The following is an 18,722-nucleotide window of genomic DNA, read 5'->3' as shown; positions in this document are numbered from 1 at the left end:
GATACCCAACGCCTCAGCGTGTTCAAAGTCAAATAAATGGGGTGCATCACCTCTGGCAGCTGTGGTTCCACTTAAATAGTTTTGTTAAACCGATCCTTGGCAGGAAAAAGAGTAAAAAAAAAAAAAAAAAGCACATTAGGTGAAGGATGTCTGGTACAGTGTTACAGAAAGCACTGAACATGAACTACCCAGGTATACAATTAACCGCTTTTTCGGTCTCCGGTGTCTCAGAGGAGCAGTGGAATACGAGCCGGTGATGAATTTGAGCAAATGGTGTGACACTACAGCACGGAAGAGAATGTTTCGTAACAGAGCAGAATTACCCTCTTGGAATAGAACGGAAATGGCAGCATTCCCTCACCCGAGGTGACAGACTGATCCATCAACAGTCCGGTTTTTCTGTCCAATCAGTAGCTTATCACTCATGTTAAAATCTTTAGCAGTAAAAATTGAGAAAGGAATCATTCCTTCCGGCCCCTGGCTCCCTGTTCCCCCTGGCCCCGAACGACAACTTTAAATTGGGCCATTTTTGTCGACCCGGGGCAGAGCTTCGGGATGGCCCCCGCCTCCACCGAGCGATCAGGGAGCGCAAACTCACCCTGAAGGCGGTGCCTTCCTCGATGATGGTGGGGAGCTGGGAGAGGCAGATGTCCACGGCCAGGTCCCACGCCTGCCTGCAGGGGGCAGCACCAAGCACACAGATTAGCCTCAAGAAGTTCAACATGGCCACTGATGTCATATTACAGCACAAGAGCACGTGTTCCATAACGTGTCATTCATCACTAATTAAAGTGACTGGGAGAATGTTTGAACAATAAAGGTGATACCTAAGGAGTGAGAAGGGCTTGGGTTTTTAGTAGGTGTGTCAATGTCATTGTTTCAGATTTGTCTGTGTGTACATTTAGGTATTTTTCAACAGAAGTGCTCTGCAATGCACGTCAAAAACACTTCTCAAACTGTTCTTTCCTTTCACACATCAACCGAATCCCGCTTCTGAAAATTAACGTAAAATTTCCTCTGTACAAGCTCAGATCCGCACTCCCAGATTTCAAAGCCATAACAAAGCCATTCAGCCACAAAGAATAAAAGAGAAAGAGAGGGGGGGAAAAAAAAACACAGAGCGATTAAATATTTGCACATGAACAAAGCGGAGCTCATCCTCATTTGTGTCTCCATTAAGGCTCTGAGAGCGTCTCTCGTGTGTCCCCGGTGCATGTCTGACGGCGCTCATTTCTGCCGGAGCGGGCCCTCTCACCCCCAGCCCGCTGACGAGCCGGGCGCCGCCGCGGCAGAACCCTGCGTACCCCCCGGGGGAATTGGGCCGAGCGCGCCGGTTCCGGCGTCGGCTCGTCTTACCTGCCTCCTGCCCAATTTATCTCTAATGCTCCGATATTAATATTAAAGAGCGCGCGGTGCATTTGAATAACAATTGCGATTCGCATCTGCGCCTCGTCATCAATCACCTAACTCTCGCCGTCGAAAGCTAAACTCTGGCGTGACACTGAAATTGCCTTTTTGGACTCTGGGTGCAGCTCCAGAGTGCAGAAGTTTCACATGCGTCATCAGATCACAGACAGCGCACTTTTACTTTTACTGACTCCCGCAGTAATGGATCTTATGAAAGGGAGCCCTGATGCGCCTCGTAATGCTTTCAAACAAGACGCAGGAACAGGGGTTTGTCTTTACTCAATAACTAACGCCAAAAAGCAACTGCAAAATCCTTTTGACAACTGGAGGAGGTATGTGACACGGAATGGATCAGGGAAACGGAGAGGAAGGGGGGGGGGGGGGGGGCATGCAACAAAAGTAGCATAAATAAGTAAATAGCAACCATTTTCAGCAGCGATAATTACACTCTGCAGCCTGGAGTTTAGCGAATGTAGATAACAATAATGCAATAAAAGCCTCATTTACACAATGTGTGCCTCTCGCCATCCTTAGGCTCTTTATTTAAATGCAGGATCTAATTTGTGAGATTACAGAGTCAGAGACTCACAAACTAACATCTCACATTAACCCTTTCGGCACTGGGAGGGGAACCCGGGTTCACTCGGAGCGTACAGGCCGAACTGCTAGAGAGGAAGAGGACCTTGAGTTTCTCCTAGAGCCAGCTGGTTGAGCTTCACAAGCCTCAGTGGGTCTAAGAGGCTGTGCATCATTAGTTTTTGCTTTGGCTTAGTCTCAGACAGCGTCCTCATTGACCCCCACCTCATTCACTTGTGAATGTGAAGTAGCTTAGCCCTGTTGCTGATGCCTGCACTTGTGCGCTTGTTCAGAGCCCTCCAAACACTAGGTAATGCACCAAGGTAATGCATTCTCTCCTTGCTCTGTGTTTTCTGTAAGTGAAGCTTCTTGAGTGGAAATGGGGTGTATAATCCTTTGAAAAAACATCAGCTTTAAGAGGGCACGTCATAGGTCCGCAGCCCCGACTCGAAGGCCTTACCACATGGCGTGCATGTAGGTGGGGGGCAGGCGTGGGCTGCTGACCGGGGTGCAGTTGTATGACCTCATTATCCTTTCAGCCAATAGGAAGTTGCGGAACAGACTGGCCACCAACAAGTCCTGGCGGAACAGCTTCTGGAAAAGGTCTGCAGAAAAAAAGGGGAGACAGAGAGATAAGAGACTGAGGTTACGGTGTGCGGCGTATTCAGTGTTCACAGGCGTCGGTACACCCTGTTCCGGAACACGATACCGGACTCTAATGACATCTCATCCGCTCATTAATGTGTTTAATTCACTTTAATGGGACAAAGGTTTTTAGATCTGATTCCTCAATAAATTTTAATAATTCTAATCTGTGTGCACAGTGGATTATGTCCTACGTGCCTTCATTAAGATCTTTTTTTCCCAATGCCGGCTGATGAGTTAAGACCAGTGCCAGCCCAGAATTTATCCAGCCATGAACAGAAAAATCACGACTCGTGTCCTCACTATGCCACTATAGCAGCAGTCTGAAGGAAATAACTTCCACACGAAGGGCGATTTAACTTCCTGCTCAATGAATCTGTCACCGTTTACTGCTAAAAATGTCTCTCACCATCAATGTCCATCTAGCCAGCCTGTGCTATGTCATGCTGCTCTCAGAGCATGGAGTGCCGATTTTTAAGGCCCAACCGACAGCAGAGCAAGGATCTGACTCTCACCCTCTGTAATTCACTCACCCTGGTACAAAAAAAAAAGACTAAAACTTGACCAGTGAAGATGCTCTCAACCTATGGTGAAACATCACTGTAGTCTTCTTGCAGTCAAAGTCATTTTCCTTAAATTAGATGAAAGGCCATGCTTCACCGAATGCACGCCGCAGTGGCTGCTTTGAGCTAATGACATTCCTTCAATGAGTATTTGGCCCAAATGCATTTCATTGTTACATTATTTCTTTTCTTGGCAAATGCCCTTATGAAACAGCTGAGGTTTTAAGATTTGTATTATCCATTTATATGGCTAGATTACTACAGAAATCCAGGTTAAATACCGCATTCAACGGTAGCATTGGCAATTCCTCATGCAGGAATTGAACCTGCAAACTATGGGTAAAAATCCTGCCTCTTAACTACTACAGTGCTCTGCCACACACTGGCTCAGAAGAATTCCAGTGAGCGATCTACAGGCATCTTGCCCATAGCGAAACAGGGGAGAAGTACCTGGGTGGCAAATGCTGTTGAGAAGTTGCGAAAGTCACATCAGGGGATACCTCCCCAACTTCCTCACCTCTGGGCAGAACGTTCCAAGCGATGGTGTCTGTAATGGCGGTGAAGATCCAGTTCAGCTCTCCAAGAGGGGTACGTCTGTCATTGAGCCGCCCTGGGATCCTGTCCACACACACACACACACACACACACACACACACACACACACAGACACACACACACACAGACACACACACACACAGACACACACACACAGACACACACACACAGACACACACACAGACACGCACACACACGCACACACACGCACGCACGCACGCACACGCAAAAACAAACAGCGCTCTGTCAACAACAGATAAAAAACAGATCACTACCATCATGAGTTGTAAGAAACAATTCGCCATTTGACATCTCTAATACTAAAATATTGATTTAACAAATCCACTCCTCCTTCCGGGCTACGGGACAGCGTGAGCTGACAGAGGCATTAGCAGCAGGTGGGCCTCCTTTCTCTCTGTCTCCCTCAGACTGGTGTCACCGGTAAGGGGGGGGGACAACACAAAAAGAGGTACGCCGAGCTTCAAAGACAGAGCCGGGTGACTGTCTGAGGCTGATGGGAGCGGAGATACGTGCGGCACAGCGCAGCAAACCCTGGTTCAAACAACAGCAGGCGTGGGGAGCTGAAAGCCCCGGCAAAGTGGGATGGAACATCAATAACAATCAAAAAACTTTGATTTAAGCTGGAGAGCGGAGGGGCCCGTCACGCCGGCGATTCCGCATTCACGGCGGCGAGCGGTGAAAATGAGCAAGGGGGACGTGGGAAGCAGGGGTGCGCAGATGAGCCCTGCTGGAACGGGCTGCGGGCCACCCCGGCCCCGGCCCGGGCGCAGCTGTAATCAATGCGGAGACGCACGAGAAATCACCTCCGCCGACGGCTCCGATCCCCCCCCCCCCGCTGTTTAATAAGCGCCGAGGCCCGGGGAGCGGGCGGAATGAGATTACACCCGGCGGAGATTTTCGCGGAAAGCGGGAACCGTGGCAACTCTCTCCCTCTCTAACTCGCTCTCTCTCTCTTTTCAGCTCCGCTCGGCTCATCTCCCCGGCAGAGACCACGGTCCCCGCACTTTTTCTGCGCCGTGGGGGTCTGTGTGTGGTCCGGCACCTAACGACGGAGCTGGTACGCCGGCAGAGTTGACTGATGCGCTTGCCCTTCGGAAGGAGGCACTTGTTATCCCTCAACCACAATCCCGCCTGGGCTCCTCCGTGGGGTGGGGGTGTGTTTGGGGAAGCGCTTCCTGCAGCCAGGGTGCATAAAACACTCGCAGCACCCCCCCACCCCACGCTTCTCCGCATGGAGATCAATAAAAGCATTCGCCAGCTGATGATGATGTGTTGATCAGGCCCGCGGTCCCATCAGAGATGTTTTACTACTCATATCAGCAGAGCGTGCCTACGTAGTGCGGGGGGGGTGGGGGGGGGGGGGGGGGGGGCAAACCCTGAACAAACAAATGGCATTCTTGTCCTAGTGTGGCTCCTTCAATGCAAAGAGGGCAATGAATCACAGGTATTCTCGATGCAGTGCCTCTTCTACACAAGAAGGCAATCCTTCATGCAGACTGCCACTGACTTCTCACTCTTCCACCATACTGACTCACTGAAGTCAGCACTGAAGTATACCAGGATGCTCTGTACATGCTAATGGGCAGCATTATATTTCCGGACCTCAAAAAGCTACATTTAAATGGCAGAGAGAGCGAATAAAGGCCCAGAAATGAGTGATTCAAAAAGGAGCATGCTGGCTCTTTACTCGTCCCTGGTTTTGAGGAGGCCTTCCCCCATACACTGCTTTGCTGACTGATATGAAACTGTACATGGAGTCACTTCATCCAAAAAGTATTTACCACTGAGCCGATTTGATGAAGGCTCAAATGTATGCATATTGTGACTGCAAAACATTACACTGCGGTGTGCAACTTTAACTCCATATATTTATGCTATATAGCCCCATTTGGTGGCAGCACAATGACACCAGCCAACTCTTACCATTAATCACTCATTTGAGATACCACTTGCAGCCATTTTACCAGCTTACTATATCTTGTGTAATAACTAACCCATATACAATGTGTTGAAAGTGTGCATTTATTAAAAACAACAAAAAGTATATTCTGGAATAACCATCCACTTGTCAAAATTGGAATGAAATAGTAGAAAACTCACTCATGTAGGGGAAAACCTGGAAAATTCCTCCCAGATCTCTTTAAAAGAGGCAAGAATGACCCTTGGAAAACCGAGCTAAAAGACTCTGAGCAGAAAAAGCAAAGCATTGAAAAGTAGGAGTTTTTTTCTCGAGAGCCATTTTCCATGGTTACCAAAGCTGTCAAAGTTGCCAAAGTTGGGGAAGAGGCACAGAGCGGGGACAAGGTGGAAGAAAGAGGAAGTGTGCGTTTGTGAGAGAGAGAGAGAGAGAGAGAGAGAGAGAGAGAGAGAGAGAAGCGGCAAAGAGAGGGAGGACAAAGGAAGCATGGGGGGGGGGGGGTACGCGGGGGTGCGCTGGGGTGCATGAGGAGAATGTTAAGCAGGAATGAGTGAGAAAACGATCCTGGGCTAGCACGAAGCTGCCGTCTTCATGTACATAAAGCCTAATGCTGCTGCAGGAATTCTGTACACGCTGCCCCCCCCCCCCCCCCAACCACACTGTAACCCCCCTGCACCTCCCGGTTTACTGCCTGGCGCAGGTGAAGGAGACCACTGGTGGTTTAATGATAAAACTATTCCGCTGATGTACGGTGCACGCGCTGATCCTTGCTGCATTCCAGTAGAGGCCCAGAGGCCCCCTTAGCCCTCCTGTCGAAGCTCTCTCCATAAACACCACCCAATACAGCCCGCAACATCTTATTACCAACTGATTTAATATATCAGAAGCCTGGAGGAAAATTTGTTCTTGCTCATGGAAAAAAGCTACAGTTTGTGCTCAGTAATAAAATATCAGAACTGAAGAGAGAGGGAGGAAAAAAAAGAAACTCACGAGATACATGATACCTCTGGTACTATAACAGTCAAGGACTGTGGAAAATTATTTCCTACTTGTCCTGGAAGGTGGGGAAAAAAGGAAATAGTCATCCTACGAAAGTAATATCAGCCTCCCTCAACCTTCAGCTGTGAACCTAGAGGGTCCAAACGGTTTCTCCTTCTCATTTCACCCACACTGTTAACCCTTAACTGAGCAAATAAGTTTTTATCAGTTACTTTTTTACCATCTGCCTTGCCCTTGAAAAGTTTACCTTTCCAACCTCCTTACAGAGACCTTCATAACCTGCTGAACTGCGGTTCTGGAGGCCCCAAACACAGGTACCCGTGTGATTTGGGAGGACTCTGTCCACCTTGGGCTGCCACCAGGTTGCTTTGGCTTTTCCCAGCCTCAGTCCGTCAGGACACATCTCCCAAATACGTCTACAAGGAGCTGCGGACATTCATCATCCACAAACAGCCCGGGGGCATCAGCCCAGAAGCAGGACAGGGTACCAGTGTCCGCCTGGCGCCCACAACCCAAAATAAGGCACCCTGCAGATGCCCGCGGGCGGCGCCACAGGCCCTGTCATCTCTTTCCTGCTGCAAGGTCCCAGTGGTGTGATACCAACATACATGCAGCTCGCTCTCAGAACTAAGAAGACGGAAGGGGCCCTGGGGGCACAAGACTGAACAATCTACAATAGCCATCCCAGCATCCCTGCTGCATCTCAGACACATTTTATATTGATATGCAACAGAGGCTAGTGGGCTTCCTACTTAGCCCCCCCCTCTTCAGTGCTTTTCCTCCAAACTCATGTAACACTGATGCTACAACGTCAATATCCTGCCATGACTTTCTTTGCTGTTGCGGTTTCTCCAAGCAGGAAGGACAAGTCATTCACAGCATCTGTGACGCACGGCTCCCATCACGTCTCCCAAACCTCCTCCGTTAACTTAATTAATCCTCCGAGCAGCACTGCGGATAATTAGCATGGGGCTGCGCTGATCAAGTTTAGTCAAGAGCTGATGGAGATTCCCATTTCAAAGCCTTCAGGGGCTCGGTCTCCGTTTCGGAGGGGGTCTTCTCCTCACCTCAGGGGAGAGCGGCATGGACAGGGGTAGGTGAGGAGCGCAGAGTTGAGAGGAGAATGAAAGCAGGATGAATTCCATTAAAATTCACACAGTGCTCCTTTGGAAATGACACTGGGGTCATGGGATCAGTGCCAGTGTGCCTGGTGACATGATCATTTCTACTGTAAGAACTGTAGGCCCCCTCTGTGCCTTCAGCTCTTTCATTACATCTCACCAAAACATGCCTCTTTCTCTAAGCAAGACAGAACACTACAGGGCTATGTATAACCTATGTATAACCTATGTAATTCATAAATGTGAGGATGTGTGTCTGTGTGTGTGTGTGGGATCAGTGCCTGTGTCTCTGGTGAGATGATCGTTTCTACTGTAAGAACTGAATCTCCCTCTGTGCTTTCCATGTGTCCATTCCATCTCACTAAAACATGCTTCTTTCTGTAAGTAAAACAGAACACTACAGGTCTGTCTATCTATAACCTATGTATAAACTATGTAATTCATGAATGTTAGGATGTGTGTGTGTGGGTTTGTTTGTGTGTGCGTGTGCACGCGTGTGTGTCTGCGCCATCTGCAGACCAGAACGGCGCGAGACTGGAGCTCCGGCACAACGCGGGACAAGATTACTCTCCAGTGACTTATCACCCGTGTAAATAATGAGTGACAGCTAATAATTAATAACGCCGCAGCCCGCTCTCCAGAGCCGAGCGCTGAATTTCAAAGAGAAAGAGAGAGAGAGAGAGAGAAGGTGAGCGAGCGGGGCGGGCGAGGCGAGCGAGGCGGGCGTGCGAGTGAGAGGAGAGAGACAAATTGCTCATCGGTTTGTGACACATGAGACAGAGTGGCCTGAGCCGTGTGAGAGCTGAGTCACAGAGCTCCCGCTGCTGCAAAAGCTGGAGGCAAATGTCATCTCCGAGCCTTTGAAATTACTTGTCAGAGCGGCTCACTGAAAAGTGTATTTAAGCATAATAGAAAATATCAATAACTGCGAGCGGTCCCCGTGCTTCAGCTGCAGCACCTCTCTGCACGCCGCACCGCGAAACTCTTTCAGACCTCATTTCCCTCTCGACGGGGACGTCCCGCGGACCGCACGCTGCGTCGTGAACCGCGGGATCTTCCAAAAGGCCGGCCGCTTAATTACATGAGCCGAAAACCGCGCCTAACTGGTGATGCCGGTCCTGACGCGGGAAACGGCGCAGGTGTTGCGACGCTGGCGTTTGCTCGGACGAGCTCGCTGTGCATCTAGGAACATGAACACCATCAGAGAGAAAATTAGATCTGTGCAGAAGCCAGCGAACTGGAGATATTATGTTTTCTAATAAAAAACACATTACTCCCGCAGCATTTTCATTCAGAGTGGAAAGACAGCACGTGTTGTACTCGTGGTATCGGTTTGAGTGAGAGGAAAGAAAATGTCCTACAAACTGAACAAAAATTAGTGAGTTGTTTCTAATAAAAATAACAATGAATTACAGCACACTGAAGTTTAATCCATAGTGTAGCTAATAATAAAATAAACAGTGTGATTCAGTGTAATTTATTGTGATTATTAAAATTACCCTAAGCAACAGATGTTTGTCAGACTGAGTGATCTTTATCCGTTTATGCTTTGAACAAAACAATTCTTAAGGATTTAATCACATTTACACCACATTTAAAACACTTTTTTCCCCCTTCATGCAATCCTGTTTGTACACAGATCAGTTCTTTGAGTGATCTTCCAATGCTGGTGTTACATATTTTAAGACACTGGGAATGTCTGACTTCCCACTCATTAGTACACTGGTAAGTGCTTCGCATCCCTTGAGGTGAAAAAATCCCACACAGCCAGTGATCATTCGGCCATAGATTACGCGGTGCATAAACACTGGCAGGCTTTAAAGAAACACTGCGGTTTGATGATTTGATTAAAGGTAAAAATGAGCATAAAAAGCGCTTGCGGTGCCTGAGATGCCGGATGCAAGGGAGAGTAAAGGCTCTGCACTGCTACACGCAGATGAGCTTTGTTATCAAGCTTCATTATTCACATCTCCGAGCATTAGACACCTGCTGAGCCCCAGGGAGGCCTCGGCAGGGCTCCACTGAACCAATCAGGGCTCTCCTCTCGACGTCTCCCCTCCCGTTGCCTTTATTCTGCGGCAGCATGCGCAGTGAGGCCTGCACGCGGGCTCGTCCGTCATGTCACATGCCGCTCCGGGACTTAGATGATGTGGAACCAACCAGCCTGGTAGAACTCCCACTAGTCTCTCTCGACTTGGCGCAAACGGATGCGGAACAGGTGTAAGCAGAGAGGCAATGGACAGCGGTTTGGCCGACATGCGGCCATCTGGACAGACTGTCCTACCACTGGAAGGGCCGGTTCCTGAGCTCTTAGCGGAGGAAACCGAGGGGAAGAGTGGGGAGTGAACACCCACCCCCACCCCCCCCTCAGCGGGGGCGGTATATGAAACCCTCCAGAATTCGCTTCTCGCCCCGCTTATTTAGCTACTTAATGCTCTCGCTGCTGACATAGCATGCGTACCAAAGTGTGTCACGCAACCATATATCATCCTAATGGAGCCGAGTGCACCGTGCAGTGCTCCGCTCTTTAAAATAAAGGGAGCCGCCGCTGAAGCTGCTCAAATTACTGTCAAAGGCGGTGCAGTTGGAACTTGCTCTTCCTTCCAAATGTGCTCTCACTGTTGTTCCAGCGAATGGCCTCTGCTTACACTGCAGTATGCGCATTTAAGTGCGCTTCTTCAGACACTCATTTTAAAGACCCTTTGTTTTGTCCTTTGGGTGGTGTTAGGGGAAAAGAACTAAAGTTAAAGGCCTTTGTGCAAAGTGTTGCTGGAAGGAGGAAAAAAAAAAAAAAAAAAAAAAAGAAAGGAAAAGATCTGTCGTGCCAACAAGTTGAGCTTTCATCTGGCCGGCGTTCAAAGGCTGCTCCTCGCTCCTGTTGATTTTCCCAGCCTGCCTTGGGGGACGGCGGTGTCCTCCACCGGGCCGCTCTCCACCTGCACGCGAGGTGCGAGCACCGCAGCCAGGAGGCCGTTTGAAGAGCAGAGCTTCCCAGTACCACTGTCTGGGAATTGCACCTGGGAGTAGGGGGCTCGGTACGAGCTGGAAGCACAAAGCGGTGAGCGGCAGCTGCAGATGAAATACCTGTGCTGTGCGCAATGACTCCCGGGAGCCCCTTCACCCCCCCCCCCCCCCCCCCCGCTCTAAACCTGTCCCCGGCTGACAGAGCAAGCCTCTCCCCGCGTCAGCTGACGCCAGTATGATTAGAGCCGGCTCTGGGCCCTTAACACCACTTGTGTTGCGTTTTCATCCTGACACTTGCGGTGTCTTCTGAGCCAAACACTTCTTAATTAAACTCCAGAGAAAGATATTGCCGCGCTTGTGTGTGCGTGCACGAGAGAGAATGTGTGTATATAAGTGAATGAGAGAGACAGAAAGAAAGAGGGAGAGAAAAAGCGAAGGGAAGGGGAGGGTTCTACATCTTTTTCACAGCTGCAGAGATAATTCAGCTTAAAACTTTGTGGCATCCTGGTCAGAGACTCCTGTAATGGCACCCGGCGCTTCGGGCTCATCCATTAGGCTGCCGTTGCCCAGGGCCTTGGAGGCTTGCTTCATTCACAATGCAATAGGCTCTAAACAGGAAATCATTTTTATTTCTACTCAAGAGAAATGCAATATTTTCCACAACACCAGGCATGTATATTCATCATCCAAAGTCATCTCTTAAACTGCTAGGCAAGTTCTGCTTTTGGAAAGTAATCTGTACTTTATTAAAAAAAAAAAAAGGGAGGATTCTGAAACTGTTGAGTGTGGCTCTAAACGTTGATGAAACAAAAGGAAAAAAACAGCACAGTAATAAAAAAAAAAGGAAAAACTAAAGACAACAGAAATAAAAGAGAAGGCTCAAAGTGAAGCTGAGCAGAGACAGGCTGCCAGACTCTGGCACAGAGAGAGAGAGAGAGAGAGAGAGAGAGAGAGAAGGCCATGCTTACTTCTCGATCAAGTCCAATGTCACCCCGGGCACCAGCTTGGCACTCTTCTGCATGCAGAACCTGCGGGCACAAACGGGAGAATCGGGTGAGCAACACGACCTGCAGAGCACAGGAGCTACAGGAAGAGCCTGCCAAAAAGTAAGGACACACACGCACACAAAAGAAGGCCCCTTTACACGATCTGCAGAATTCACAGGGCCCTAGCTGGAGACGTAACAAAACAAAGCAATGAGGGGGAAAAAAAAATGTTTTTTTTTGTTTTTGTTTTTGTTTTTTTGCCTTGAGAAAAGCGAGCGTCTGTGTAACAGTAAAAGGGAAAAGCAGTGAAAGAGAGGGCAGTGTTTTGGAATGCTGATGGACTTCAGGGGAAGCTTTTCTGGAGGCTGAAAGTGGAGTGTGAATTTCGAGGCTGTGCAGCGTGCATCCTGCCTATTCTGCTGGGCTTTTAAAATCACAAGTGGACACAGAGGGGAAATGCTGTGCCTGAAAAGAAAACCATCAGTCATGTGTGCAGAGGAGAGTGTGTCTGTGTGTGTGTATGTGTGTCTGTATGTGTCTGTCTGTGTGTGTGTGTGTCTGTGTGTGTGTGTGTCTGTCTGTCTGTCTGTCTGTCTGTGTGTCTGTGTGTGTGTGTGTGTGTGAGAGCGCATACATGTTCACTGCAGGCCTTGCTGCAAAGCTGGGGGATCAAAGCCCGACACAGACGCATACACTCAGAAGGCCTGGTCCTTGTTCTGACACTTCATGCAATCTTTATGAGCGAATCCGTCACGAGGCAGAGACACAAGGCTGCCTGAATCTCACACATTTTTACTGCTGATCTTTTCAACCGTAGAATTAAACCTGCGCAGCAGACATGCTGAATCATCGTGATTAGGGAGCACACGAAGGTCGGCTGGAATGGGTTTTTATTAACATCTGAAGACACCCACCCTTTCCACTCATGCATGATGTAGATCACCCTCAGTGATGTGCTGGGATGTGGCGCTATCATTGACTGTATCAGGGATGTGGACCATACTCTCATTCACTGCATCCCTGATCCAGAGCACTCTCTCACTGACTGCGCCACTAATCCAGAGCACTCTCTCACTCACTGCACCACCGATCCAACCACACCACATTAGACTCGAAGCCACATCTTTCATTCACTTTCCACTCTTTTGTCTGTTTTCTGAGCATACCCCAGTACACCAGTTCCGGACCTCTTTCACAAGGCATCTTTCCATGAGAGCAAACCGCATACGATCCCCCGGTCAACAGCAGTGTCTAAGTGGCAGCGCTGTCCCCTGAGCCCCCCCCCCCTCTCCGTTTCCCATTCCCCTTTCATCAGTGCACTCGGGCGCTCCGTCCTTCACTGCGACCCGTCGCAGACGACCTCCCTTTTTGACCTTTAATAACCCCTCTGCAGCAGTGCACTGAGAAACGCTGTCTCTGAGTGACTGGGGGTTGACCTACAACAAACGAACCAGGCGCACACATCAGCTTCCAATCCCGTGTCGGACAGATTAGCTCCGCGGCGGGGCAGGGGTTCATATACGGGTGACCAGCTGCTCCGTTTACCTCCTCTACTCCCGCGTTTCTCTGAGGAGGGCGATTAAGGAGAGACGGGGTCACGGAGGGATTTAATTGCGGGAGAGGTGAGACATAAGAAAAAAATAAAAAACCTTGTCGCAGTAATGTCATCCGCACGGCACCGATTTTCCCCACACCGAATGCAGGCATACACAAATTTGTTTGTGATACTGCGATTAATTTCTAAATGGGTAATCCCTGCTGTTGTGCTAAAAAAAGAAAAAAAAAAAAAAATCAAAGCGCATGCTGAGTGTTGGGGGAAGGTTATGACACGGCAAGGACATGACCAGCGCTTGTCCTTCACGATGGGAGCATGGAGACCGCTCTGCTACAGCAGGGTGTGCAGGCAGTGTGTCAGCACAGCTGGATGCTCTACACACCCTCAACCGATTTCGGCACACGCAGGGACCAGCGCAAGCAGCGCAGCTGTCCTTCGACACATTCGCAGACTCGTTCCCCTCCATCCTTTTCCACACTCAACATGCAGCACAGGACACCCCAGAGCTTTTTAGCAGCCTTCCTCGCAAACGGCTTTAGTTTTTAATTCGATGAAACTTGCCCGGTGGGAGAGAGGTTAATTGTGTTTTCTTGGCGGCAGCGCCCGTGCAACAAGCGTAATTTTGTTGTTTTCGGGGAGCGCTCCGTCGTGGCCCTTCCGCACCTCTCCAGATTTGTATTTCACATTGGAGCGGCAGCCGAGCGATACACCACACCCAGGGAAAAACCACCGCTTTGCTGGTGAACAAAGCACTTGTGCCACACTTAGACGCCATGAAACATTGATCACTGGCTAATTTAACCGAAAAATGTGAGCACATTACACAGAGTGTAAAATGTAAGCATTATAGCATGTGTATGGGGTTTGGCCTTATGGGTTTGCTCCTGTGTAACATTTCAAATTTACCACTGAAATATACTGCAAGCAAAGAGGCATGGGAGGACCAGAAAACACCACAAAACCTGGTCGTTTCAGAGACGGAGGTGTGGTGTTCAGAGCGAGAGGTGTGGCATTTTGCCCGCCGCTAACAACCTCATGCCTCTCAGCATGCTATCGACGCCAGAACACCCCCTGCCCTGTCTGTGAGCCAGGCCCACAGCTCCACACATGGAATTATCACAGAGACGCATTCCACTGCAGTCCACAGGGAGCCTGCGGTGTGTGCGGCTCTGCGTCATGTCAAACACACTTGCTCAAGAAGCCTGACTGCAGCATGAGGACCAGGCTTTGATGCGGGCCCCCTCTGGACGCGGGCCGCGCCTGACCCCGCGCCCCCTGTCTCAGCTGCTTTCACGGGTAAGTGACCCGTGACGGAGCAGGGGTTTCCCTGCGGGACCGCCCAACGTACAGAGGGAGACGCACATTCCCTGCAGCGGCGGGGAGAACGCGTGTTCCACAATCCAGCCGGAGCCCAGGGGACACCGAGCAGCTTCCAGCGCAGAGAGGAAAGAGAGAGAGAGGGAGAGGGAGAGGGAGAGGAGGGGGGAGATGAGAGAACAGCAGGGGAGGCAATACAAAAGAGAGCTCACCCTGCTAAGACTCGGCAAACACAAACACGTAATGAAGACCGACACCGCCTTGCGCATGGAAAATCTCCGCGGGACTCCTCGCTGAGCTGAAAAGTGGAGCAGCGCTGGGGAGGGGAGCTTTCCGTTCGGGGAGAGGCCCTCCGCCGCAACGTGTCCGCCCCCTTGAACGGCACGGGTCAGCTCCGTCTCATTAGCGCTGGGATCCTCCCCGACGGCCTCTCGCAGGGACGCTTTTAACACGGCGTTAATTAGCCGCGCGCTCCCCTCCCTCGCCCTCCCTGCATTTCCGAGGAACCGAACCTTCCAGTTCCCCCCCGATCCACAAAAATCAAAGCCCGCAGATGAGGTGAGCGAACGCGCGTCATCGCTTGCCTCTGAAAGCCATTCATAAAAACTTGAGCAGACAGGATGCTACTCTGCTAAATGTGCAACATCTGACTCTGACCTGGATTCTTTTCAAGGGAAACCAACTTCTTAACCTCAATTTCACAACAAAACATGAGAGTCAGCACTGGGCCATGAATACACTGACTGTGTTCTGTTTCTTTTAGACTAAATCTAGAATACTTCAGCGGTGCCGTATTTAGATCCTTATGGAAAGCAAGAACCGATTAAAAAGAAATCCAGATAAAACCAAAAGCAATATCTATAGAACTGGCACTCGTCCACTGAGCGTATTGGCTAACTGTCAAGTGGCTTGTGAAGATCACTCTGGTGAACTGTGAGTAGATAAAGTGAGAACCTCAGGGAGCAATGTGGTTGGACCACCAGCGCAGCACAAAGTTCGGCACCACTAACTCTCTGCAATATGCAATTTAAGGGAGAAGTTGGCCTGACAACTGAATGGTAATACCGTAACTTCCCAGAGGTGAAGCTCTGCAGTACAGAGCAGCATGTGTTTCAGGGGGTAGAGGCGCTATGGTGAGGGTACTGACGTGTGAATCTGAGGATCTGAATATGCAAATATTCAGTAGTGGTAACTAGGAGGGCTAGTAACCAAAAGGTTGCTGGTTTGATTCCCTGCTGGGGCTCTGTTGCTGTACCCTTGGGCAAGGTACTTAACCCAGGTAATTGCCAAGGTAATTGCCTCAGCAGGTATCCAGCTGTATAAATGAATAAAACTAAAATATGTAAGATGCTCTTGATGGGAACATCGGCTGAAATGATAAGGTAATGTAACGTGATATCTACACATCAATACATTAAAGCTTTGTGGCTGCATACTTCAAGCGTAAATTTTAAATAATTGATGACACTTGAAGTCAAGCATGCCAAATGGAGCTATAAAGCACACTGTACATATATTTTTAAAATTTATATTTTAAAAACATTAACGAACACTGAAGGATGAAAATGTATTTCAGTGGACAATATGTGCATATATACTTGCCTTCCACAACAAATTTGTTACCAAATTCTTTTCCTGTATAAGTATTTTAAAAATGTATGTAAATCTAAAACCACTAATACCCAAATATAACACAACACTTTTTATGGTTCACACAATACAGAATATTAATTTCTGTGCCATTACTAGTTATACAACTGCTTTGACCATATTCTGTCCCTAACTATGGTTCATTATATTATAACGTTACCATATGCTACGGAAGCTTATAATTCCTATATCATATATTAAAAATGTGTCTTGGAGATCTCATAGAGGCCATTGCCCTGCAGGAGAGAGAGAGGGAGGGAGAGTGTGAGAAGAGGAGAGCAACGTCAGCAAGAGAGCAGAGGGAGCTCCATCAGAGTGACAAGTGGAGCGATGATGATTGGGCTCTCCCCCTGAGGTCAGGGACCTGCCAGCCACAACACGAAAACAAATGTGCACATGCATAGCGTATGCACGCGCGCATACATACATACATACATACACACACACACACACACACACACACACACACACACACACACACACACACACACCTCACTATTAGCTGGGGTTCTTTTAACTCATCACATTCTATACATTACCATCAAATATTTAACAATGCAGGCTCTCACCCTGGCCCATGCAGGCTACAGTTATGCCTGTAATGGGTTTGTCAAAAGTGGTTCGGGAGACATAGTACTTTCTCGAATGTGAGGACATGTGAGGACAGGCAAGAAACATGGTTTGATTTATTCAACAACAAAGCAGTGGTTTCAGTCAGGAAGAAGAAAAAAAAAACAGCCTGCCGGGAAAGAAACACTAAAAGGCTTCCCTTGCTGACGTGCTTTTCATTAACAAATGATCAGCCTTCCTCTTCCACTGCACATCCTGATACGCAACCAAAAGCTGGGGCGCTGGCCCCCCCGTCACACTCCCGCCAACCGGCAGCCGGCATCCGCGCGGCCCATGCTACGCACCATGCAGTGGCCCGCGGAGAGCAGCCCTGCCAAAGCGAGCGGCATTAAAGTTTGAAAAGGGACAAGCAGCCATCCGGCAGGTAGATCGCGTGGCGTCCTGCACCTCTCAGATCAGAGAAAGCCTCTCTAAAAGATTCAGCAGTGCCGTTCCTCCCACGCACACCCCCCCCCCCCCCCCCAACCCCTCCTACCCCCAGCCCCCTGTCAGCAGCAGGGAAATCCCTTCAAGACAGCGCTCCATCAGTAATGATTTTCTGCTCCAGCGCGCTTGGAAACTCGCTCTCTCCCTCCTTCCCTCTGCACATTTTTATTCAGGCTTCTGAGCCTAGGTAAAGCCATTATGACTCCCTCGCTCGTTTTCCGCTCTCCCAACGCCGGGCGCGGCTGCGGGAGAGCGAGGGCCGCGTGCCTCCCTCCGTGCAGCCACGGAGAACGAAGGGGGCCATTTTCGTGATAGCGGAGAGTCATGCCGTGGCACCTTTCCGACACAGCCAGGTTTCCAAGGTTACCCTGAAACTCTACGATCCCAGGATGACCCAGGATAGGACACAGCCACAGACAGAACGATCTGGAGAAACAGTGAGGGAGGGGGGCAGAGACACAGCCCTGTACTGACAGGGACAACAGAAGAGAAAGGGCTATTAGTGGCAGAGACAAAGTGTCAGGAGAAGCTACTCTCCCAGTGCTGGAGGAGTGGGCCTACAGTGAGGTGAATGAGGGGTGAGGCTTGATGTGATCATCCAATCAGAATGGCCCTGATGCAAGAGATCACATGACCTGTGGCCCTGCAGTACCCTAAGAACCATTACGTATTCTGAATGAAAGAAGCTCCGCAACAAATTACACATGAATGTAATGTATATTTGCATATTTTGTATGATGTCCCTGTTACACCTTTCTCACAAAGGCTTGAAAGGGACCTTGATGAAAGAGTAATTGGTCCTGCGCTCTGTGTGTAGCTCAGTGTTTGCCCTTCTCTCTAGTCTCTTCTCTTGATGTACATATTACACGACACCTTTGATAAAAATGTTTCCTGCTGTACATTTCATCTCAGTCCACCTCAGATCAATACTTGTGACATCACGTACTTTTGATCTTCCAGACTAGCATTACCTTTGTAATCACAGAACCTCACAGGAAATCCGGTGGTCGCTGAACCTTATTTTGACGCGAGCGGCCAAATGAAGCAGCGCAATCTATTACCGTTCTTTTACGGTGATCGAGATGCGGGCTAAGAGCCGGCCCGTGACGCAAGGGCTCAGCCTGGACATGATGCAACACTGATGTGTGCATGGGGAAACACAGAGAACACAGAGAGGGATTCCCCAGGGCCGAGCTCTCAACATCTACAGGAGGACTTGGCACACTGTTCGAAGCAGGTCTGATATCACTGGGGGGTCACACGACCTCCATATGTTAAGGAGTGGAAATATATGCTGTGCGTGACATGGATGTGGCTCTGCAGGAGGCAGGGTCCGGTCCCTCGGGCTGTCAGCCCCCGCGTTGCTCCGCAGAGCTGACACCTCTCTCT

At 49.5% G+C, this 18,722-nt stretch overlaps 1 protein-coding gene across 1 annotated transcript in view; it reads right to left on the bottom strand.

Annotated features, from left to right (window-relative positions):
* The window catches only part of rptor (regulatory associated protein of MTOR, complex 1), a 156,227-nt gene that overhangs the window by 58,854 nt on the left and 78,651 nt on the right, over positions 1 to 18,722 (bottom strand). The window contains exons 8-11 of the mRNA XM_036525885.1: positions 11,738 to 11,797; positions 3,709 to 3,809; positions 2,444 to 2,588; positions 599 to 674 (exon numbers count right to left, since the gene is read on the bottom strand). Of these exons, the coding sequence (XP_036381778.1) occupies positions 599 to 674; positions 2,444 to 2,588; positions 3,709 to 3,809; positions 11,738 to 11,797 (382 nt within the window). The remainder of the gene's footprint in view (positions 1 to 598; positions 675 to 2,443; positions 2,589 to 3,708; positions 3,810 to 11,737; positions 11,798 to 18,722) is intronic.

Source organism: Megalops cyprinoides, chromosome 1 (assembly GCF_013368585.1).
Source record: "Megalops cyprinoides isolate fMegCyp1 chromosome 1, fMegCyp1.pri, whole genome shotgun sequence".
NCBI lineage: Eukaryota > Metazoa > Chordata > Actinopteri > Elopiformes > Megalopidae > Megalops > Megalops cyprinoides.
Note: the sequence above shows the minus strand (reverse complement) of the source record. Positions and strands in the feature narration are given on the sequence as shown.